Source organism: Furipterus horrens, unplaced genomic scaffold (assembly GCF_987537825.1).
Source record: "Furipterus horrens unplaced genomic scaffold, mFurHor1.1.pri manual_scaffold_17, whole genome shotgun sequence".
NCBI classification, from domain to species: Eukaryota; Metazoa; Chordata; class Mammalia; order Chiroptera; family Furipteridae; genus Furipterus; species Furipterus horrens.
In genome coordinates, this window is record NW_028327187.1 from 117446998 (window position 1) to 117471386 (window position 24389).

Sequence of the window (24389 nt, forward strand, 5' to 3'; positions counted from 1 at the left end):
AAACAGTTTTAACACCAAACACTGGCAAGGCATGAAGAGAAATGGAATCGCTGACTTGTCCCTGGTTGGAAGGTAAAATGCTCTAAGTGCTCACCAGAGGACTAGGCTGAGGGAATACAGCCCATCCCCAAAGGCTGCCTCATGTGTGATGTCATTCGTAGAACATTCTGAAAGCGATACAATTATAGATTAAGGAACAGAGGACGTGTTGCTGGGGTCAAGGAAGGAGAAGGCAGGGCTGCCCGGGAAAGGATCTTTGCGGGGATGGAAATGTCCTGTCTCTTGACTGTATCAGTGTGAACATCCTTGTTGGAATCGTGTGCTCTGCTTTTGCAAGATGTGAACATGGGGTGAAGGAGATGCCTTTTCTGTTGGTTTCTTTAACACCCGTGTATCTCACATGTGTGTTTATAATTACCTTGAGATGACAAGTCGAATTCATAAAGGATGTTAGATTTCAAAGCCAGTAACCAGGAGCATGTACGTGTTATTTTCATGTCATTAGGAAAATCCCACTTTCTCAAAGACGTGTGTTCCACAATCTATGAGAAAAATCCAACGAACGAACAATTGAACACACATGGGATGTTTGATAACCTGTTAAACATCTAGAGATTTTTTTTAAGCGTGCAAATCCAGAATACATCATGTGCACACTGTATTGTGTGTTTGTCACCCCACATCAGCTCCCCTTCCATCACCACTGACCCCCCTTTACCCGCTTCTACACCCCTGAACCCCTTCCCTCTGCTCATCAACACCCTGTTGTTTGTGTCTATGAGTTGTTTTTACCCCATGTCACCCCCAAATGTGATAACACGGAGAGAGTTGTGTGTGTGTGACAAAGACAGAACATTGGATCCCATGATGTGGTTTCAGACCACACGCCCAACTCAGCTGCGGCAGTTCCAACATACGATGCGGATTTTAGAGGAGACACGGATATTCGATGTAGAACAATTACCTGAGGTGCTTTAAGAGGCGTTTCCGTGAGTCCCTGCTCCCCAATTCCTGCAACTCAACGAATATATTCATTACCTTCACGGCTCCCAGAACACCGTGGCATACAATTCACCTGGACTTGTTTGGGGTTCTGCATCTATTAGATAATAGCATGGTGACAACAGGGAAATTCTCCTATTTTTATAAACTTTGACCATCATTATGGCCTTAGGTAGGACATTCTCTCTTTTTTTAAGTTTACAGCATCGGTAGAGCGCTAGCGTTGCTTTACGTATTAGCAGACAAGACGCACAATTGAAATTAAAAACAAAAAACAATAACCCCGGACCACTCCAATTCAACGTTAGCTCCCTTTTACTTTCCGTCATGGTTTAGGTGGAAGCCAGTTCTTATTTGAGTTGTCATGTTTATAGAATACCGAGGACCAGAATAAATTGTGCCGTTCTGGGCCTGCCGTATCACGGCCGCCGTGTGAGTATGTTCACGTTATAGTTACGTGATTTCTGTTGGTTAAAAAAAAAGAAAAAAAGACAACAGACTGAAAACGAAGATGCTGCTTGCTAAGCTCCAAACCGAGACTTCACGTCATTAGAGCTGCGGCTTGGCCCGAAAGGGAAGCTGTCCCTGAGAATCCTCCAAGGACCAGCACGTTAGACCTTCGCAGAGAGACAGACCCCTGCCCAGTCCCTAAGTGGATGTCACTCTGCAAGAAGCCACCTGCTTTGGGGGTGTTTTGGGTTTTGGGTTCTGGGTGTTGGCCATTCTAACTTCCTCTTTGCCGCGTGCTTCTGCGGGGATGTCTTCCACGTGTGTCTCTCTCTTGTGGTTCCTTCTATCTGCTGGGTTGGCTGCTGCCAGCTTCCTGTCAACGTTCTGCTCCGATAAGTCTTCACGTCTCTCCTGGGCCACCGTTTTATCTTTGAACATGTCAGACATGCGTGTCCAGCCAGTTTGCTCTCCAAGCTGTCGCCCCAGGATGCTGCCACGGGAGGTATTTCCTCCCCGGCGATTTTGCACACCCAGGTCTTGCCCGTTGGGGTCTCACCCTTGCCCCGCCCCGCGTCTGATACTCCCAGCCCCCCGAGCCTCTCTCTGCGTCTTCTGACATCCTTCCAATCTGCCTCGCGCTGGGCAGGGTTTTCTCCCGGATGCTCATCCCATCGTAATGAAAAATTATGGGGTGTGCAGACGGTCACAGCAGCCGTGATATTCTGAAGCAGGAGACGTGAACGCCGGGGACGTAGTTAGATGAACCTCCAGGTGTTGTACAAACGGTGCTTTCATGCCGATACGCAAAGATCTCGGATGTCCCAAGAGCCGGCTGTCCTTCCTGTTTGCTTACTGAACGCCGGTGACTTTCGGATTTTTTTTCTGATCACCCCAGGATTTCAAATAGGAATGGAAGTGACGTGTGTGGGTCTTGAGATACAATTCCCCCTTGTTTTTAAGGCATTTGTTACAGCGCTAAGAAGGTGTCGGAGGGATGCTATGAACGTCTATAAACTCATCGACTAGCTCTGATTTCCATCAAAATACACTCCCGTGTGTTTCTGGGTTGACAGCTCTTCTTACTCCTGTTGTTCTTTACCCAGAGAACGCGGGTCTGCCGGGCTGTGACATCTCCCGTCACGGACTGGCAGAAGTGCGGCTTTCGAGTAGCTGTTCCATCTCATCTCTTTTATGCGCTTTTGGCAAAGTTATCCAGTGTCTTGGTCTCTGGAGTCTGAGGATGCGCGTCTGGGAGAAGAGAGAGTAATTTGTCTTTTATCCTTCCAAGTTCTTGTCGGGGGGCCTCGTCCAAAAAGCGTGGGTGCACGAGAGTAGAACCATCAGAAGTTGATTAACACGTACACGTCACGGGAGATGCCCCGGGGACACAGAATACCTCTCTGTATGACCTGTCTTAGCTTATGTGCCCCGTGCAGTTAAGGGCACCCGAGAGGAGGGTCTGGGGGGGTGAGGAGGGAAGTGAAGGGGAACAGGAGTCAGCTGGGCTGGCAGGTGGGCGTTGCTGAGAACAGCTCCTTGTGATTTAAAACCATCCTCTTCTTGGTATGGAGACGGAGACACTCCTACCCATGACGACTGCCCTTCTCAACGTAAATGCCACTCCGGGTGCAGAGCTGCAGGGTCCCCTGTTTTTCAAAATAATCCCTGTGCCCAAGAGCATGTTTTCGGGTGCGTACTCTCCCTGGGGTCTAGACAACGACCCTGGTCCTCCCTCCCTCTGGAGGGGCTGCCGCAGGGAAGGCGTTCAATCTGCATGAACTTTGCATGGAGAGTTCTGGTGCCCCGGCCTTAGGCAGTGTGACAATCCTTCTGTCCCTCTGCTTCCCTTTTCTAGGGCCACGTCTCTAATTGCTTAATATAGACTAGTTGGGGTTATTTCATCGACCCATGTAGATCAGCACTGTCTCTGGCCACCTTATTGTTTGGAAACTCACTTGAAACACACCCTGGCTGGCTGGGTCAGTGGGTTGGAGTGTCGCCTCCTGCACCGAAAGGTTGTGGGTTCGATTCCTGGTCAGGGCACATGCCTAGGTTGTGGGTTCGATCCCCGGTAAGCGCGCATGTGGGAGGCACTTGACGGACGTTTCTGCTTGTCTCTCTCTCCCTCCTTCTCTCTCCCTCCCTCCCTCCTTCCTTCCCTTCCTCTCTCTCTCAAATCAATAAACATCCTCAGGGGAGGATTTAATAAAAAAAGGGAAGCAGAAGAAACTCACCTAAAACGCAAGACAAAGGGAGCTTTTGATTTATATTTACCCAGAAATGACCGTGAGCCTTTCAAGTGTCTCCGTTTGGCTTCTCACATCGGTCGTCAAAATAAGTCTTTGAACTTGACTTTGGAGGTAGTCAACATACTATCGTTTTTTCTTTATGTTGTAAGACTTGCCGCTGATAAATCCTTCTCGAGATACCTCAGAGGCTCACAAAGATGTAGAAACATGATTAAAGTTTGAAAGGACGCGTGTTTTTCAATATCTGTAGCAAAGAACTTCTTTTCCCGGCTGTCACGGGGTTTTGCAGTGACATTGACATTTGAGTAAATCAGAACGAGCTTTTTATTTTTCTTCTTTTTAAACTCCTGTGTCTTATGTAAATGGATCTGCTGACTTTTAGGGACTTGACTATTCCACAAAAGGTCATGGAACCGAATATAAAACAAGTTAACATTCTCCTTTTTAGATCTGAAGAGGAGATGGTGTAAAAATATAGGTTTTGCTCTCCTTCCAGCCCGTGCTCAGTTTTCGACGCGCGTGAATTTGAAATTCAGGCCTTTCGTGCGTCTACAAAGGCGCAGCTATACCGATTGCAGATGAAGCTGAAATGCAGGAAAAATTGCTTTCAAAGCCACACTCTTGGTCAACAGGACTATTTTTGAGAACATCAGAAGCTTTTGATTGTCCCTATGACACATTTATCAAAATATCTGTTTGATTCTAAAAGCCAGCCTCTTGCGACAAAACTCCTTATTCGAAATTTCAACGTAGACCGTCCCAGAGAAGATTCTCCAGGGTGATTGTATGTGGGACACTATTAATATTTCCCTCTTCACGTCTGACACGGATGACTCATGGGAACGTCCTACACATTTTTCAGAAGAAAATCGTTTTGAAATGATCATGTAAGTTATGGAAATCCGCACAGTAAAGTGTATCATTCACAAACTTGATGGAACATGTACACTAAATTTGAGTTACCTATTGGACCACTGCACCAGGCTGGGTTGGCATCTTGGCTGGGAAGGATAAGAAATGACATTAAAAAAAAAAAGAAGAAGAATATACGCTTGCTTTCTAAAAATATTTCTTCCTGAGATGCTCCTTTTCTGTGACAATGCCCGCCATTTTGTGATTATTTTGGTTTAAGGAATCAGGGCTCTGGAAGGCTACTGACCCATGTCATAATAGAAAGGACTGTAAGCGGAACTTCTCCTAGTTTATATTAGTTTTCTGCCGTGTATCCAAGACACAAAGCATAATAAAGCTCAATCCTCCTTCGTTCCCAGTCAATGTGGGGCCTCCTGGGGCCTCCCCAGCGTTAATTTTTCTACCTTCCATCTGGTCGTCTGGTTTTTATATATTTGGTAGATAAATATTGAGTCCTGGGATGTTCAAACCATACAGACACGTTTGACATAGATGTTAAAGATATTCCGGACACACGGATCAGCGGAAATACTTTGAAGTCCCCACGCGTGCACAAAGAACAAAGTTGCAGCATGGTGTGTTCCGTTTACATCATCCACACTCATGGCGTGAAGCCCCACGAGTCCTGCGTCCATCCGTGGACGACGGAAAATTTCTGATGGCTGGAAGCCATTACAAGATTAGCCCTGGACCTCAGAAGTTTGGGAGTTAGACGAGGTACGAGCTAGGACGTGAATCTTCGGAAAGGTTATAGAGCAAGTCAGACCAACTATGTCGTGTGTCTTCTATCGGGGTCTAGTCAATGTCTGCCTCTGTGACAGATTGGGGTTCAAGACCTAGGGGTGGAGGGGGAAACAGCTAACCATCACCCCCTTCATCTTTGGAGGTGACTATGACCCACCCACATGAACCTAAGAACTGGACATAAGCCAGTTGGCTCTGGGAACTTTGCAGTGAGGCCCGGGGCTTTTCTGGGGGCCAAAGCTAATGAAACTCCCCATAAAATTGCAATATTCTATATCTGTTGGCTTTCCACAGCCTCCTGGCTGTACAGGGAAATGCTGCATGCGTTTGCCCGGGGCTAATCTTTAATAAAGCACAACCAAGCGAGAAGAGGGAAAAAATTATGGTTTGGCATAGTTCAGGCAACGGTAAGACGGTCTTGTTGAATGTGAGTCAGAATGATACAAGGACTCATGTTCCATTACAAGTCAAGGAGATGTAATTATTTATCCATGTTTTAGGTTATGCTAATAATGTCTCAGGCATTTAGTGTAGCCTGTGAAAGCCATGGGATCTATGGTTTTATCATAGCTCCATAGACCCCAGGGAGCAAAAAATAAGTTTTTATCCATTGAGTGGTATTTAAGAAGGAGGTTGGGAGAATGTAATGTTAATCATTTCTGTAGCCAGTTTAATTCTACAGAGTCCATTTAATAATAAAAAAAAGAAATGTGTCCACATGGATGGATAGATTGTATAGATGGATGGATAGGCAGGTGGGTGGAGAGGTGAATGAGTGACTGGATGGATGGATGGAAGGAATGATAGATAGGTGGGTGGATGGATGGATGGATGGGTGAACAGATGGATGGGTGGATGATGGTTGGATGGATGGGTGGTTGGATGGATGGGTGAACAGATGGATGGGTGGATGATGGATGGGTGGATGATGGTTGGATGGATGGGTGGTTGGATGGATGGGTGAACAGATGGATGGGTGGATGATGGATGGGTGGATGATGGTTGGATGGATGGGTGGTTGGATGGATGGATGGATGATGGATGGATGGACGGGTGGATGATGGATGGGTGGTTGGATGGATGGATAGATGATGGATGGATGGACAGGTGGATGATGGTTGGATGGATGGGTGGTTGGATGGATGGATGGATGATGGATGGATGGACGGGTGGATGATGGATGGGTGGTTGGATGGATGGATGGATGATGGATGGATGGACAGGTGGATGATGGTTGGATGGATGGGTGAACAGATGGATGGATGGATGATGGATGAATGGATGGATGGACGGGTGGGTGATGGTTGGATGGATGGAGGGATGGGTGGACGGGTGGATGATGGTTGGATGGATGGATGATGGATGGATGGACAGGTGGATGATGGTTGGATGGATGGGTGAACAGATGGATGGGTGGATGATGGTTGGTTGGATGGATGGGTGAACAGATGGATGGGTGGATGATGGTTGGTTGGATGGATGGGTGAACAGATGGATGGGTGGATGATGGATGGGTGGATGATGGTTGGATGGATGGGTGGTTGGATGGATGGATGGATGATGGATGGATGGATGGATGGATGGATGGACGGGTGGATGATGGATGGGTGGTTGGATGGATGGATGGATGATGGATGGATGGATGGATGGACGGGTGGATGATGGTTGGATGGATGGGTGAACAGATGGATGGATGGATGATGGATGGATGGATGGATGGACGGGTGGGTGATGGTTGGATGGATGGAGGAATGGGTGGATGATGGTTGGATGGATGGATGGATGGGTGAACAGATGGGTGGATGGATGATGGATGGTTGGAAGGAAGGATAGATAGGTGGGTGGATGGATGGATGGATGGGTGGGTAGATGGATGGATGGGTGGATGGATGGGTGGGTGCATGAATGGATGGACGGGCAGGCGAGTGGAGAGGTGAAGGAATGAGTGGAAGGAAGGAAGGACAGAAGGGAGGAAGAGAAGGAAAGTCTACTGTGGACGCTTTGATGCTCATCGTATCAATGCAAAGGCAACACCCTAATGTCATGTATGTTACATGTGAGAGTGAGAGGGCCACACTTATGTGAAAATCTCATAAATCCTGAATCTGGTGCCTCCCCTGCTTTGTGGTCTCTGTGCGGAGTTAATATGATCAAGATGGCACATGAAGGCAACTCGTGAAACCAAGGCCCATTGTGCACAGAGAGAGTCACAGAGCACAGATTCCTATGTTGTTTGCCTATTAAAATGCAAGTTCTCCGTGGAATGTTTTCAATTTTTATCAGGTGGCATTTGTGTAAAAAAAAAAAAAAAAAAAAGACAAGTCTTCAGAAGGAAGCTTGTGGATCTATTGGAAAGCAGCTTTGAGCTGTGCCTTACAAATGATTGAGTTCTCTCTCTTCTGTGTCTGTCTGTCTCTGTCTTTCTCTCTGTGTTACCCTCTGTCTGTCTCTATTCCTTTACGTTGCTCTTCTTTCTCCCTACACGCACACACGCACATAACACACATGCACACACGTGCATACACACACACACACACACCAGCTTTCCTTGTTTCTGAATACACAACACCAACAGGAAATGGCAATAATACAATCACAGCAAACCCGGGAGTCCTTCTCAGTCCCAAGCAGCTTTCTAGTCCATTGTCTCTTGGACACAAAACCAAACCAACAGAGTAAGACAGATCGGAATAAACCTTCCTGTGTGAGTTTGCGGTCATCTACATCCCAGTGCCTAGCGGGTGGTTTGCTCACTTCCTATCAGTTTCTCGAACGTTCTTGCTCTCTTCCTGTCCTAGCGTGGATTTCAGGTGATCAAAGGGAAAGAGACAGAGGGAAACAGGGAGGGGGGGGAATGCTAATGGGGACAGGAGCTAAGAATTGCCAAGACCATCCACCGAGTCCGCTCTATCCCTTCACTGCCTCACCATCTCCGAGAAGTTGCTTTTCTTTCCAAATCTGCCGTCGGGCAGAGGAAACGGAGTTTGCTGTTTCTGTGTTCTCCACGGCGGTGCCCATCGCCACCCTTTGCTCCCTGTGCAGACGTCCCTCAATATCGCATTCGCAGAGGAGGAACAGAAAGGAGCCATGCTCCAGCCGGATCCTCACGATCTGGGACATTGCATTCGAAGTAGGAAGCTCTGGGGGATTTGCACAATGGAATACTACGCAGCCGTGAAAAAGGAAGGACATCGGACCTTCTGGAACAGTGTGGATAAACCTGGAGAACGTTCTGCTAAATGAAATGAGCCCGTCAGAGAAAGATCAATCCTACATGATGTCCCTTGTATGTGGAATCCAGTGAACCAAATACAGTGACACACAAAATAGAAACACACTCATAGACCCAGAGCAGACAGACAGAGGGGCGGGGTTGGGGGTGCCTCTCAGTTTTTAATGCTAGAAGGAGCCCTTCAAATAAACACGGCTACGGCTTTGACTTGACTTATGGCAGGAGCGCCCCCACACGTGGCTGGCTCCGATGTACGGCCGGGAAGGGGACATCGTACCCCAAACATCTTCTCCCGTAGCCCAAGTCTGACCCACGAATGCACTCATGGCCGTCACCCCATGGTCCCCACCGGGCTTTGCACAGACTCGTGTTTCTGGTCTCAACACGGGCGGCCCGTCCCTGCGAGGCAGGGTCTCGCCTTGGGCTGTGGAAGACCGTTTCCCCGGTCCGTACTCACTCCCCCATCGGAGGGCACGGGGCTGACCAGCCGGGCCTCCGCCAGCCTCCTCACTCCTTCTCTGCTGGGACCTTTTGCAAAACGAGTCATATGTCACCTCTGCCTTCAGAAGCATATGCCGCTTTATTTTCCTCGAGAGCGTGGTATCATGCCATCCATCTGTCCTGGCGTCATTCCCCGCATGTCCCTGTCTTCATGCACAGCCTGGGGTCTCGGAAGGATGCTTGCCCCTCCCCCCTGCCCCAGGCCCATCCATCCTCGACTGGCACCGAGTCTTGTGAAGAATTCCTGTGCTTTTTACGAGCTTCTCTTGTTCCCTCTGCGTGGTGTTTATCGTTACTTGCTGGGACTCTTGCGTATGGGACGGTGAAAGGGGATGCCTGTCCTTTTCGTCAGCGTTCTTATGAGCATCCCTTTTTATTTCTTTCCCATAGACACAGGTCCCCAAGGCTTTAAAGCAGGGCCACGTGCTCTCTCCTGCTTTTTTCCTCACTCTGTCCTCCATGACAGTGTCATGTGGAGCAACGATGACCCTCCTACTTGATACACGGCGACGGGCATTTTCATCGCCTGCTGGGATTTCTCAGCTACAAGTCAACAAAACAGGGGACCTAGATTCTATCTCCTGGCTCCATGCTCTTTGCTATGTATTATCCTACTAAAAAGGACCCTTCGTAAGAGTTCCAACTGTGTTTATCCTGTGGCTGATTTCTTCTCGGAGACCAGGGGTGTTTCTCAGACCGGGAGGACGCGCCTCCGTAGGCACCGTCCAGTGGGTGTGGGCTCGTACGCCCTCATCATTTGTGTTTTGATGTGAACAGATGATGCAGGGCATCGTTAGGAGTGTGACGGACACCAACTCTTTATATGGTGGCAACATTTATATTCCATCAACCAGACAGGAGATCGGAGCTACCCTGGGTCACGCAAGAGTGGTGGCTGGCTTGCGGGTGGGGTGCCCCCAAAAGGGTGGTCTTCTCCGTTGCATGTCTGGGTCTCCTCCATCAAGTAGAGAAGACGTGGGATCATCCGTTTATAATCTTTAGAGTCCAAGATGATGCCCACAGGGGCCTCTTTCCTCTGCAACCTCTAGCTGATGTCAGGCCTTGTAGATCCTGCTGTGCTCCTCGGCTCTGCATGCGGTGATGAGACAATTCTACCTGGAACCGAGTCTTAAGCTGCTGGTAGGCCTGTCATTTCTGCTCAGTCAGGGTGATCCCGTCCTGGGAAGGCAAAGGGACTTACTGAGAGAAAGTCACCGTCTGTCCATAAATTACCTTTTAACGGAGATGTAAAATTCATTCACCCCCCAGGGGCTACTAAGACCCTCCAACTCCATGGAAATACATTCCTCAGCATTCGCAACAATTCTTACCTCCCCGGGCCCATCCTTGCAATGTCAAGTTCACCACGGGACAGTTGTAGTGGGTGACACCCACAGCCTAGGGACACCATTTGTCCTCCCTCAATATTAGGAATGACATCTTGGCTCATCCATACTCTTCCTATTATGAAAACAAAACATGCCATCGGGAAAGAGCTCCTTTAGGTACCATCCCGTTTACGTGTTTTGCGTGGGCGTGTTCTTTCACGGAAGAGCTTCTCAGATTTTTCCTGAATTCAAACAATCTCAACCGCATCCCAAGTTCGCCAGAGCACACCTATGCTGGAAACCTTGGGAGTATTTCTGGGTACAAAAGTCATGAGCTGAGCTAGTTGATATTATTGCATTTGGAAAGTGACCTTTATTATGTTTGATTTCTCTTTGTTTTTTAAATTGATTTGAGAGAGAGAGAGAGAGAGAGATTCGTTCCACTCACTCACGCATTCATTGGTTGATTCTTGCGTGTGCCCTGACTGGGGATTGAACCCGTGACCTTGGCGTGTCGGGATGATGCTCTAGCCAACTGACCGATCTAGCCAGGGCACCAGGCTTGTTTTGAAGTTGAGGGTAGAAGGGACTATCTAAACAAAGCGGCATACTTTGAATTAGGGTACTTCATAAAGAATTATGAAAATTGCATTTAATTTTTATAATATAGTATTATATAAGTGTTTTTTTGCTTACCTGTGGGCAGTGTTGCATTGACTGCCATCTAGGTACAAAAAAAAGGTAACCTGGTCTGTTTTATAAATATACTTAGATGTAAAAAAAATATGACTTTCCATTTGAATAATTTATCAAATCACTGCTTAAAATGCAAAAAAAGAAAATATTTTCTTCAGGTTTTCAAGATAGGTATGTAAATCCACTCAAATTATGTCTCCTTTCCCCCAGCTTTTCACGCATGGCACGGGTCATTCGGAGTTTAAAATAAATGTTGGAATAAGAATTTCTATGACCTTGCAGAGCTTGAAGAAAAGCTGTGATTTTTTTTTCTTTGCCTTGCATTTCTCTTTCGATTTTCAGCACATCAGAGGCTCATTTCTGCAAAATGATTCACAAACAACACAGCGGTCAGAGAGCACGGACTTGCTTCACCGTCTGCGTACTCTGGAAGTCAGAACCTAACTAGGCCAGTAACCAGCGACCCATTTATTCAGAGCACAGCTCTGTGCACTTACGGATGCGGGTGGAACACAAATAAGTAGCACTATTCCTGATACAAGGGAAATCCATCCAGCTGGAGACTTTGGGGACACACAAGGTACCCCAGTAACAGGGACTGGCATGTTATTTTCCACTGAGCTCCCCAAACGGTGCTATGATGTACCTACTGTTCTCTTTCCAATTCCACATTTCACGACAGTGGGACTTTGAAATGTTAAGTCATATGTGTAGACTCAAGTTCAAGGTTAATGGACCCTGAATCCGGTGCAGGCAGCGACTGTAAAAGACCTAACCCTAACCCTTCCTATAAAATGGTAAGTTCTATCGTACAAATTTATCTAAAATAACGTACCGTGTTGGGAACATTGAGAGGATGTGGGAACGTTTGAAAAGGAACCTACCTGCGTGGACAGGTAGAGGGAAAGAGGTGGGAGGTGATTCCCCCTAAGGGGCTGGACCAGGGGCAAGGAGCTCGTCCTGCAGTGGTGCTCTGCCCCATGAGCAGATGGAGCTCCCTGGTGTCTCCAAGAGGAAGGTGTGTTCTGGCCACGTGAGAAGGCAGTTGGCAGGCCCAGAGCAGCCCTGTGCATAGTATTCTAGGTGTAGGATATTTATTGTACATAAAAAGATGAAGAGCCTATAAAAGACAAGGACGTAGATATCTATCACGTCTTTATGCGTCCGTCCATCGATGGGCAGCTAGGTGGCTTCCACATCTTCTCTCTTGTAAACGATGCTGCCGCGAACATCGGGGTGTATATATCTTTTTGAATGACTGTTCTTTTTTCTTATATATAAATCCCCAGAAGTGGAACTACTGGGTGGAATGATAGTTCTATATTTTGTTTTTTTGTGGAAACTGCACACTCTTTCCGCAGTGGCTGCCCCAGGCTGCATTCCCGCCACCAGCACACGAGGGTTCCCGTTTCTCCACATCCTCGCCAGCGCATATTACGTGTTCGCTTGTTGATGACGGGTATCCATTGTGGTACCTGTTGACAATGGAATAGAAACATGAATGAAACATCGCTCTTTGTGACAACCTAGAGGTTATGGAGCTCAGAAGACCGATGCCATATGGTTTCACTGATGTGGGCCATCCGAAAGACCAGACTCATAGAAATAAAGACCGAAGGGATTGGTTACTTCAAGGCGAGGGGTTTGGGGAAGGGGTGAAACGGAATAGAGTCCATATGTTGCAGTAAGTTTACACAGCAACAAACAGCTACTAGAATTAGGAGGGTGGTCCCATGACAAGGTCTAGAAATGACAAATCACTGTATTGTACACCGGAAACGAATAGAAGTCATATAATAGTGTATGCAAATCATACTTAAACAAAATAAATTCTAAAAAGACAAACAGCCCTGGTCAGGAATAAGTAGGAGGGATGTGTCAGGGAAAGGTCATGGTCAAAGCTGTGGAGGCAGGACCCCAGGAATGGCTTTCAAAGTCCTACTAATGAATTTGCTCTTCAAGCACCCATAACGGCTGTGTGTGTCTGTGATTGCTAAATAGTGAACAACAGAGAAACAGATATTTACCATTAACTGAGAAAATCCCCCATCACCCCATTCCAAGGATACACAGAACAAACGGTTTGATTTTCTGACAGACTTTCCATGTTACACGTCCATTTTATGATGTTGATAAACATGGGGTCGTATACAGTCGTCTTCAGCAGCTTGCTGCTTTCTCTTGAGAGATCTCAGATGTGTTTCTCTGTCTGCCTGGATGATTTTATCATTTTATCCAAACACAGCTCTTCACGGGGCAGATTCAGCCAACTGAGTTTGTGCAACACATCTCTGATTCTTGGGCTCAGAAATAGCTGTTATCCTCTTGTCCAAAGTTAGAATCAATGAACACGGCAGGTCTTTGGATGGCTATTTATGTACCTTCCAATAAAGGTTTTTTTAAACTAGAAAGCCAGCATAGAAATAGGACTTTGGGGTCAAAGGGTTTCAGGTTTTCGTGTGCGTGCGTTTGTGGGTGTTGCCAGTTTTATACGTTGGGGAGCAGTGTAGTTCGATGGATGGCACAGAAACGGATGGGGAGCGGTGACCTCAAGCTCCTACCTCAGGCCCTGGGATGCGGCCTCAGGGTTGGGACTAGGTGTACGAACGGCTTAGAAATAAAACCCAAAGGAGCTGATAGCTACTTGATTGGGAGTCAGCAACAAATTTGGGGAAATGTTTCCGTACGAGGTTTAGAAGTAGAACCCATCCCGATCAGCTCCAAGGCGATGGGGTCCCAGAGCGGCCATTTTTCCGTGTTCATCCAATTACCTCCGCGTTGGGATCTCTATTGTATCACGAACAAACCTGCATTGATTGTTCTTTATGTCGTTCTAGACCGCAACTGATTTTAGTTTTCTGAATGAATATTCCAAAAATAATAATAATAATAACTTGCTGATTTATTGGAACAGATTTTTCTCCATGTGCTACCCTGTCATTCCCAACCAAACCATTCATACCTGATCCTTAGAAGAATAAGAACATTCGTAGGAGGCGCAAGACCATTGCAAAGCGATGTTTGCCTGCTCCAGACGTGCCACAGAGAAACCCCTGTTTTAGCAAATACAGGGGAGGCTGTCTGGTCATTTCCAATGTCACGGGCAACTAATGCTTTTACGAAATTCTGGAAAACAGACACACCAAAGAACTTGAAAACATCAGAGTAGCCTCATTCTAAACCATCGCGTGGGGATAGAATACAATTGATGAGTCTCGTTACTAATGTCACGGACCCTAAGTTTGGAAACTTGTGCTAAAGGAATCATAACTTCTTTATAGTTATGTTCAATTTATTTTACTGGCATTACAAATAGAATTGGACCCTGTGCAATATTAAAGTAATAATTAAACCTAATAGAAGTACACTCAATTACTACACGTGTCATTTTTTAAGTAGAGACAGTCAACTCCCATCAGTTTTACATATCGGTTCTACAGAATTTCAATATACACTTTTTCCTCTTTTCCAGCCTATCCTCATGATAAGGGATGAACTTCTGTTAAATTATAAATGATCCCAATAGAAAAAATGGAGGATTCCCCTTGTGATGAATGAGCCACGTGAATGATTTGTATAAACACCAAACAATCTCAATTTGCATGGATTTGAGTGATTTCCATTATTCTTGCGCCCCAGTCTTCATCACACAGCTTTCCTTTTGGGGCTCATGTATGTGACCTAAAGGACATTCTGTCTTTTCATTGAAGTGTTTTATTTCAACATGTTTTCCTTTCTGTTTTGATGCAAGTAAATTAAATATCTGTGCGTGTATACACATCCACACAAAGTCACGTGTATAAATATATGGGAGGGAGTGATTTTGAGTTAAGAAAATCAGTGAATTTCCATAGGTTGCAGATTCTCACTCTGCAGATAAAATAAGCAAACACGCCATTCTGTGAGCAGAGGAACACACACACACACAGAAGGACATTTGCCAACCTAGATCAGTTCTATCAGTTTCAGGTGAATGCACACCGTGAAAGTGTGAATGTTACTGGCCTTGTATGTCACTTAAGAATTATATTCCGTTATACAAATGCCTGCTGTGCGTGCGTGGTGAACGATGTGCTACAAGGAAGTGCATTGTGGGTTCCATGCTCCGTCACCAACGAACAGAGGGGCTAACACGTCTGACGTCACTGGCTTTCTCCCCGCTGACTTACAGGGCGTGGACAGCCATCATGAGTGAGCCCTATGGTGCGACCCCCCACGGAGAAAAAGCAAGGCACCTGTAGATTATAATTACCTCCCCTAGCCCCGCAAACCTTCCTATCCTAGCAGCGACCCTGAGATCCAATACCACGTTCCTTTGCACACGGCACTCAGTTCCTTCTCGCAGGAGGAGACATGATTTCTGCTGTTCAGACATCTTTTCGTGAATCATCCTGTAGAGTAACCACGCAGCCACCGAGCACTTCTCTGGCGTATCCGCCGTTTATTTTTGTTCCTTCTCGGGAGGCAACTCATTGTCACCCTGGTCCCTCCCAACAGTCTTGGGGGGCTGACGGACAGGCTTTGTTTCAGAGACAGAACACCCTCCAACGCACAACGGTTCTGGGAGTGGCCACGCAGGGCCTGCCTGTCTAAGAGAGGGGCGGCTGGCTTATGAACTCATCCGCGCACGAGCTGGGGACCCCCGTGCTCTGCCGGGGCCTGGCTCCCGAGGGCACCCCTGCCAACGCCGCTCCTCGGCAGCGCGTGTCTCTCTGTGCCGACGGCCCGGCTGCTGTCCTGTGGTTCCCAGCGTTTCACACCGGCAGACGCACACGCGTCCTGCGTTTGGGCTCCATCCAACGCCGTATCTGCTCCATGAGGATGAGACAGGGACACAGGGGCGTAGAGAACATGACATTGGGAGTCTGCCTGGCGGACGGTGTGAACAAAAAGCAAAGGGGAAAAAATAGGTCGCTGGGTATTGAGGTCCGTGAAGATTCCGAAGCAGAAACTATGGAAACAGCAGCTTTTTTAAAGCCTGTTCGTCTGCAGACGGTCAGACACACGTGGAGGGCCGTTTCCCTCAGGACTTCGGGAAGGAATTGAGAACCCTGGAGCGCCGACCTTTCCGGAGGACGCTCAGGGAGGCGCTGAGAGCTGCCAGGGTGACGGGTGCTCCCGAAGCAGCCGTTGGAGGGGCGGTGGGTCCCACGGTTTGCTCGGAAGGGGAGGGTCCTGGTGGAACACAGAGCCGAGATGGACCACGAGCTCCAAATTCTGCTGTTGCATCCGAGGTGCGAAATGACCCAACGGGTCATCTGTGCAAAGCATTACGGGAGGGGGACAGCCGAGCGCAGGAGCGTGTGTTGGCCGCAGAACAGACACGCCAGAAAATCACTGGAGCCTGTCAGAATTCATCACCTGTGCCCTTCATGGGGACAGACAGGCCTGTCTTTACGCGCGTTATTACGCGACACCCCAACGGCCGTCCCCCGCCGTTTGATCCGTCCAGTTGCGTGAGACAGGCTTTCCTCCTGAGGCGAGGAAACTCGGGGTCTATTCCATTTGTCCCAGGTACCTCCCGCCTCCCTCCGCTCCCTAAGTCCATCCCAAGGAGGAGAACGCGTGTGTCTCTAACAGATGACCTCGCCCATCAGAGGAAAGCAGTGTTTCCAGGTTAGGACCGTTCTGCTACAAAGAGGAACAGGGATGTGATGAGGCAGAGGGTTCGTGCTGGTGGCTCCCCGGCAGCTGCAGTGTCTCAGGACAGACGAAGGCTCTTGGGCCACGAGTGACATCTAGTTTCTCCACCGACAGAGTTCTGGTTTTTAAAATACAGGGCACCCCCAGCTCCTGGCATTTTGCAGGCAGTCGGGGAGATTTGATTAGGCGTTGGCTTTCGGCCGAAATTTCTCTCCTGTGATGAGAAGTTTTAAGGGGACTCTCTTAACGTGAATTTTTAACACTGATGTGCTGAGCAACGTTCATACACGCAATACCGTGTTATTAACTACTTAATATTTTTTTCTGACTTAGGTTTATAACAGTTGTTTTTGACAATAATCGAAGCCAAAGGACTTATTTAGAAAGGCCAAGACTTTTGCCTTTCTGATGTCCTTCTGTCCGTTTTAAATTGTATGAAAGAATTATTGGTGTGTGCGTGTCACTGTTAGTTTTTTCTACGTGGAGAAATGGAGGTACCTACGAAGCGGCTGAACTATGGGGTCTCCTTCTGTCTGCAATTCACTCTGAAAGGAAAACAGTACAAAGGTGTGCAATGAAAATATTCATAAAAATGTAATGGGAAAAAGCTGGTGTTTGCTACACGGCCTTATAGACAGACACCAACATACAAATCCCCTGCACACATGCACACACACACACATACATACACACACACACACACAGGTCTTCTCCCCGCGAAAAACTTCTTTTAGGATTATTTTTCATTTTGTCAAGGCAAAGAGCCCCATGCACGAGAATAATCGCTTGAATCGAGGGACATGTATGTAGTCTCTGCTGTGGTCCCGTGTTGGAAATATTGTAGATGGATTTTGCCTTCCGCATGAGCTCCCTCCAAACCCACCGAGGAGACGGGCGTGTTATCATCGCGTCCACAGAAACAGTAACGATTATACCTCTCTGCCGGGAAAACATGGTCTGCACGGTTGCTTCTCAGAAGCGCGGGGACCAGGGAACGCACGATCTTTTCCAGTCGCGACCGTGTGCATGTGCGTTTTAGTGCTGACCCGTCGAAATGTCATGTCTTCCCTTGCAGGGTTCCTAAGTACCGGGGACCAGGCGGCCAAGGGAAACTACGGGCTCCTGGACCAGATCCAAGCCCTGCGGTGGATCGAGGAGAACGTCGGCGCCTTCGGAGGGGACCCCAAGCGAGTGACCATCTTCGGCTCGGGCGCAGGAGCCTCGTGCGTCAGTCTCCTGACCTTGTCCCACTATTCAGAAGGTAAGAAACAAAGGCGTCCCCAAGGCGAACGGGTGGCCCCTGGGACCCAGAGAACCCACACCCCCAAAATGACATGTAGCAACATGCTCTTATTTTCACTCAGCTGTCTTCCCATTATTACAAATGGAGATATAATTGACGTAAAACATGATACGCTTTCAGGGGTGAAAGTAACGAGATCGCATCTGTAGATGTTGCGAAGTGACCGAGATAATGTTGAGTGTCAACTGTCATTGAAAATATAAAAATTTAGATGGAAATAAAAGAGATATTAACAGGGACTGGATACAGTGGAGACCATATCTCTTGGTAGCATTTCCATCAAAAGCACTTGCAGCTTGAAAGGAATTAGTTTACTTGAAAGGGTTGTACAGCATCTCCCTCTAAAATACCTTCGTGGTCCACAAACATGCTCACGGAGGAAGGGACCGCTGTGCCGTGTCCGGGCGTCCCATCTTGTCCTCCCTTCCTGTCCCGTTGCGGACCAGTTGCCGAATCTTTCTGTGCCATGATATCGCCATTCGCGAGATAAAATTGATCATGGCTTTTTGGCCCTCAAATAGGAATGTCCCGATTCTTTGCTTCCTCGTGGATAAGGAGAGGTGGAGTGAAAGGCTTCTATCTGTATGAACCCTTTACAAAAGGAGAAAGGGATTCCTCAGGAAAGCAGCTAGACTTTCATGGTGGTCTCTTTGCAATGGAGAAACTTGTCAGAACCAACCGTAGTAGGAATCAAACCCACGTCAGCCACAGCTAAGGGGGTAAGGAGTGTTAATGACTTAAGTCGACAGATAGAAATGATTTTGCCATGCGATAACGTCTTGCGTGGCCCACGTGTGCAAAGGGCCTTTTCAGAAACAACCCAGAGATAGAATCAAGAATGACAAAAATACCTAAAGGGTTGGCCTTAGGAATTCCACTTCTAGAGCTCTCTCCTAATGAAATCAACGTATGCATGGAAGAGGCAGTCACAAACATATCTGCCATAGTATGAACACACCAAAGAATGACGAAAAAAGGTAAAAAAGGCAAGAAAGTTATAAGGAACATAGGTATTGACTCAAAGGAATAGTAATTAGTGTGAATAATTGAGCCTCAGTTGGACAGTCCTGAGAAACAGTGTAAAAAATATGCCTATGATGGACGCAGTTCCGCAAAGCAGACTCCTGAGGAAAAGTAGCCAAAAAGAATGATATTAAAATGGGAGGGTAACTGGCATGTTCCAGGGTGAATTATAGGTGATATTCTTTCTTTATTCCATGTTTCTCGTTTTCCAGGGGTTATATTGCTTCCCTAACAGACAGATAGAGCCGCACTTCTTCCTCAGTCATGGCCAACGGGGGTGTGAGAGAGAGGAAAGCAACATCTCACACTATTTTTCCAATTCTGATGGTTTTCACTCATAGATGTCTTCGTAGGTCAGGTATTGACATCATGCTTTTAACATGTTTTAAAGCATCAGTCTTTAGAAGCAAACGCACAAGTCAATAGTGGCTTATTTCTGACCGTCATAAACACGGGCCCATTGGCCCCCCAATGACTTTGATGACGTATTAGGCAAAGCCACATGAATGCAACGTCTCAGGAAGGTGTGTCGTAGTTGGGCAATTCAAATCTTACTCCTCAAACTGCCCAAGACTTTTCAACTGTCTCACCACACAGACATTTTTAAAACGGGGCAGAATAAATCAGACAAAGCCTGGGCTTCCGATGGATGCCATTTTGAAATGAATAATTTTTTTTTAAATATACATTTTAGGGGGTGTTCAAGTGAGGATTCCTTTAGGAAGAGTTAACTTAATTAATTTAATTGTCAAATGTTAACGTCCCTCATAGGTTGAGGACGGGGCATAGAAGTACATCTGTGAATGTTTAGTCCGAAACTGATTTGAGGAGACTGGGTTTCCCCGCGAGCACACGGTACCTGGTTTTCCCGTGTGTGTTTGTCAGAACGTCCCATAGAAGCAATGCCCGGCAGGAGGGGCGGGAAGCGGGGAGGACGGAATGGAATTGCGTGGAAGGGACACTGAATGAGCTGAATGCCGCCGTCCCGACATTCACAGGCCGGGCACACAATCAGAGCCTTCTTTGCTAAGGAAGAGCTGCCCTTCTGTCTCTCGGGGTTTCATTTGCATGCCCCGCTCTTGCACCTGCAGGGCTGTTCCAGAAGGCCATCATCCAGAGCGGGACGGCCCTCTCCAGCTGGGCCGTCAACTACCAACCGGCCAAGTACACCCGGATCTTGGCAGACAAGGTCGGCTGCAACATGCTGGACACCACGGACCTGGTGGAGTGCCTTCGGAATAAGAACTACAAGGAGCTCGTCCAGCAGACCATCACCCCCGCCACCTACCACATCTCCTTCGGGCCCGTCATCGACGGGGACGTCATCCCCGATGACCCTCAGATCCTGATGGAGCAGGGCGAGTTCCTCAACTACGACATCATGCTGGGCGTCAACCAAGGGGAGGGCTTGAAGTTCGTGGACGGCATCGTGGACAACGAAGACGGGGTGACGCCCAACGACTTTGACTTCTCCGTGTCCAACTTCGTGGACAACCTGTACGGCTACCCAGAGGGCAAGGACACCTTGCGGGAGACCATCAAGTTCATGTACACGGACTGGGCGGACAAGGAGAACCCGGAGACGCGGCGGAAGACCCTGGTGGCTCTGTTCACCGACCACCAGTGGGTGGCCCCCGCCGTGGCCACGGCCGACCTGCACGCCCAGTACGGATCGCCGACCTACTTCTACGCGTTCTACCACCACTGCCAGAGCGAGATGAAGCCCAGCTGGGCAGACTCGGCCCACGGCGACGAAGTCCCCTACGTCTTCGGGATTCCCATGATTGGCCCCACCGAGCTCTTCAGCTGCAACTTCTCCAAGAACGACGTGATGCTCAGCGCGGTGGTCATGACCTATTGGACCAATTTCGCCAAAACCGGGTAAGGTGTCCCCATCATGGGATGATGCTCCTCCCAGGTGTTTGGTTCCTCCGCATGAGAGTTTGCATGACTATGCACACGGCAGCTGGCGTGAACACACACAGTAGTCTCTCTTCCCCAACTTCTACGGGGGCCACGTTTGTCCTTGACCCTAAAATTGTATCTCTCAAGACACATTTTTTTCATCCTTACGCAAGCATATGTTTACTGATTTTAGAGAGAAAGGGGGAGAGAGAGAGAGAGAGAGCCATTGATGTAACAGAGAAGCATGGATCGGTTGCCTCCCGTATGTATGCTGGCTGCAGACTGAACCCACAACCCAAGCATGTGCCTTCACAAGGGTTTGAACCTACAGCCTTTTGGTGTATGGACGATGCTCCAACCAACGTAGCCAACCAGCCAGGGCAAGCCAGAGTTTTATGACAGGGCTCGTTGCCTATTGAAAATTCTATTTCCTACCTACTACTGCACGACATAGACATACGTGCCTATTTTAGGGAGAGCTGAGTGTAGTTTCCAATGTACATGAGACCGTGTCTCCTCGGGTAGATAACAGGGCTATCAAAACACATGAGCCGCATGATAAATGGTGCTAACCATGCAGCCGTGGAAATGAGACAGACGTCCTCGTAACTAGAGAGAGATGCTACGTGTGTGTTTGTACTTGCACATAAGGGCACACCTCATTTTATCACACTTGCCTTTGTTGTTCAACGTTGCGTTATTGACTCATTTATTTTACAACCTTAAGGTGAGACCCCCCACCAGCAAAAAGATTATGATTTACCTGAAGGATCAGAGGAGGGTCAGCATTTTCATTAAAGTGACACACAGTGTCTTGTAAACATCACGCTTTTGCGCACTCTATAAACTATAGCACTGATTTTCAGCGGGTGTGGCCCAAGAATTTTTAGAGCCTACAATACCTGACGATTGAGTCCAGGGCACTGACCTTTTTCCCCTTCGAGTGTCAAATAAAATAATGGCAGCCGCCAACCCAACCGTAGCCGCCCGGTGTGAAGGAATCAAACTTACGCCTATTGTTTGGTCAGGTCAGCATAAGAGATACTTTGGGATGCCACCGTAGATTGGTAATTATTGCCACGGAAAAGGTGGAAAATCGGTGCACTACAGTATAGTGTAAACATGACTTTTGTATGCACTGGGAAACCAGAACCATCGAGTCCCTCACTCTGTGCAATATTTGCTTTTTGGCCACGGTGTAGAACCTACAGGGCTCTATTTCCCACATCTGTAGTTACGATATTTGTCACATATGTATAGATATTTATGCATGTGGATTTCGTAAGTAAATAGACACTTCATGGCTATGTGCATATATACAGATACGTATTTATCTCTGTGTATCTGTGGTATATCTTAATAAAAGGCTCACTGGGTAAATGTGTAGGAAATACCCAAGAGCTACACATGCAGCAGCCCCCACTGATAATTCTGCGGAGCAGATTGTCAGCAAACAGTGAGAGGAAGCACAGCCCAACCCGTAAGTGGCTCCCTCTGTCAGCGAGTCTTCATTTCCTCGTGTCTTGTAGCCTCATTGTGCACATTCACGCGGTATCGTTCAAAACGAAGACACGCGTGCCTGCGAGGCTGGCGAATCTTCCCGTGTCGGGCAGGATGGCCAGAGGGGCTCCCCGCATGCGGCCTTGCTGCCCCCCCATGCGGCTCTGGGGACGGGGCAAAGAGGGGAGAATTTGGAGGGTCTCAATGCCGAGGGCTTTACAAGCAATCACGCCTTACAGTGACTCCAAGTCTCACGGCGGGAAGTGGCTTCAGAGCGCTGTGCAGTCTTCGCGGAAGCACAGCGTGTTTACCGCGTGGAAAGCGTGTAGCATGGGTACCCACGTGGAACTGTCTGATTCTGCATATGTGGAGTAAGGAGGGAGAGCCACCCTGAGGGCAGTGGGGTCGGGAGGAGGCACAAACATTAGGGACGCAGGGTTGCCTGTCGTGAAAAAGTTCTTTGTTCCACAGGACAGGGCCAGGGTCAAGTCCATACACGTGTTTCCATCGCACAGGGCCATAGATTTCCTAGAGCTGTTGAAACCCAGTACCCACAGCGACGCAGCCTGAAACTACAGAAGTGCATCCTTTCACAGCTCTGGACGCGTGCCGTCCAAAATGACGGGTCTCCAAGGCCACGTTCCCTCCCAGATTTGTGGGGCGCGTGTCTCTGCATGTCTCCGAAGCTTTGGACGGTCTGCTGGCAGTCTGGCCCGTGCCTGACTCGGAGCGGCGTCCCTCCATCCCCTGTCTCTATCGTCATGAGGCTGGCCCCCCGTGTGTGTCTGGGTTTCGATAGCCCTGTTCATGGGAGGTGGCAGCTGCCAGGCGCATTGCGTTAGACGTTCCTTCTCCTCCCGTGGTACCTCACCTTCTCTGGGTGAATGTGTCCCTTCCGGCTGGACCCTGTTTCCCTCAAGATTGTGCCGGGGTTAGGACCTGAGCCGGTCTTCACCTGGGAGGTGACAGTGGAACTCACCACCCCCTTTAAAGGCAGGTCCGTGTCCGGCCATGTCGTGGGCCTCAGACGCTCAGGGTGCCCTCCCGTCTCTGTGTCCCCAACCGTGGCCAGCTGCGGTTCCCGGCACCGTCTTCCAAACGTGCCCTTCTTTACGCGAGATCGAAACACCCCCTCATTGCTTCCTTTTGTTAGAACCAAGGAGTTATTGTTCCTTCCCAGGTTTCGCGCAGACATCTTTTATCGTTTTTTTTTTAATTGCGACCCGAGTTATTCATCATGAATTTCACGGAACCATTAAGAAGAAATAGAAGCCAAACGAAGGCATTAAATTCTCATTAGCTCTCCTGCCGGCCAGAGGCCCTGCGGCTGAGGCTTTCGGAGGGGGGGGGGGGATTGGGACGATTGTTATAGAACAATAATAAAAACAAAGAGATGGAAGGAAGAGAGAGGGGATTAATTAGTGAGGTCCCAGCACTGCGTAAATACCGTCACCCACAGCTAAGGCGACCGCATCGCGGCCTGGGCTGAAAACGCCGCACGCGTGTGCTCGTGGACGCTATGTATGCCGTAACCTTAGTGGCCGCAATCCCTCGGCGTGGCCCCTGGTGTGTACACCCCTCACTTGGGAAACAGCAAGGTCATGGAGCTGTTGCACACCTGGGATTAATCACCCCGCAGACATATTCAAGGGACAGGGCACTTCTGGCTTTCTCAACGGTGGCCAAGGAGCAGGCGCCGACGGGGAGGCACAGAAGACCCCCCCGTCAGAGAAACAGCCTCCCTCCGACCGTAGCCCCAAACCTCAGCTGCCCGCCTCCCCGAGGTGACAAGACACAGAGAGATGATGGAAGAATCTGGAGGGCATCCAAGCAGGAGCTCATTTCGTGCCTGTGGCCCAGGAGGCGCGGAGCGGAAGTGATCCTTAAGACGTATGCACGCC

The 24389-nt window shown here is 48.4% G+C and overlaps 1 protein-coding gene across 1 annotated transcript in view; it reads left to right on the top strand.

Annotated features, from left to right (window-relative positions):
• The window catches only part of NLGN4X (neuroligin 4 X-linked), a 108946-nt gene that overhangs the window by 79304 nt on the left and 5253 nt on the right, over nucleotides 1–24389 (top strand). Inside the window, exons 3-4 of the mRNA XM_090264176.1 lie at nucleotides 17833–18018; nucleotides 20175–20964. Of these exons, the coding sequence (XP_090120302.1) occupies nucleotides 17833–18018; nucleotides 20175–20964 (976 nt within the window). The remainder of the gene's footprint in view (nucleotides 1–17832; nucleotides 18019–20174; nucleotides 20965–24389) is intronic.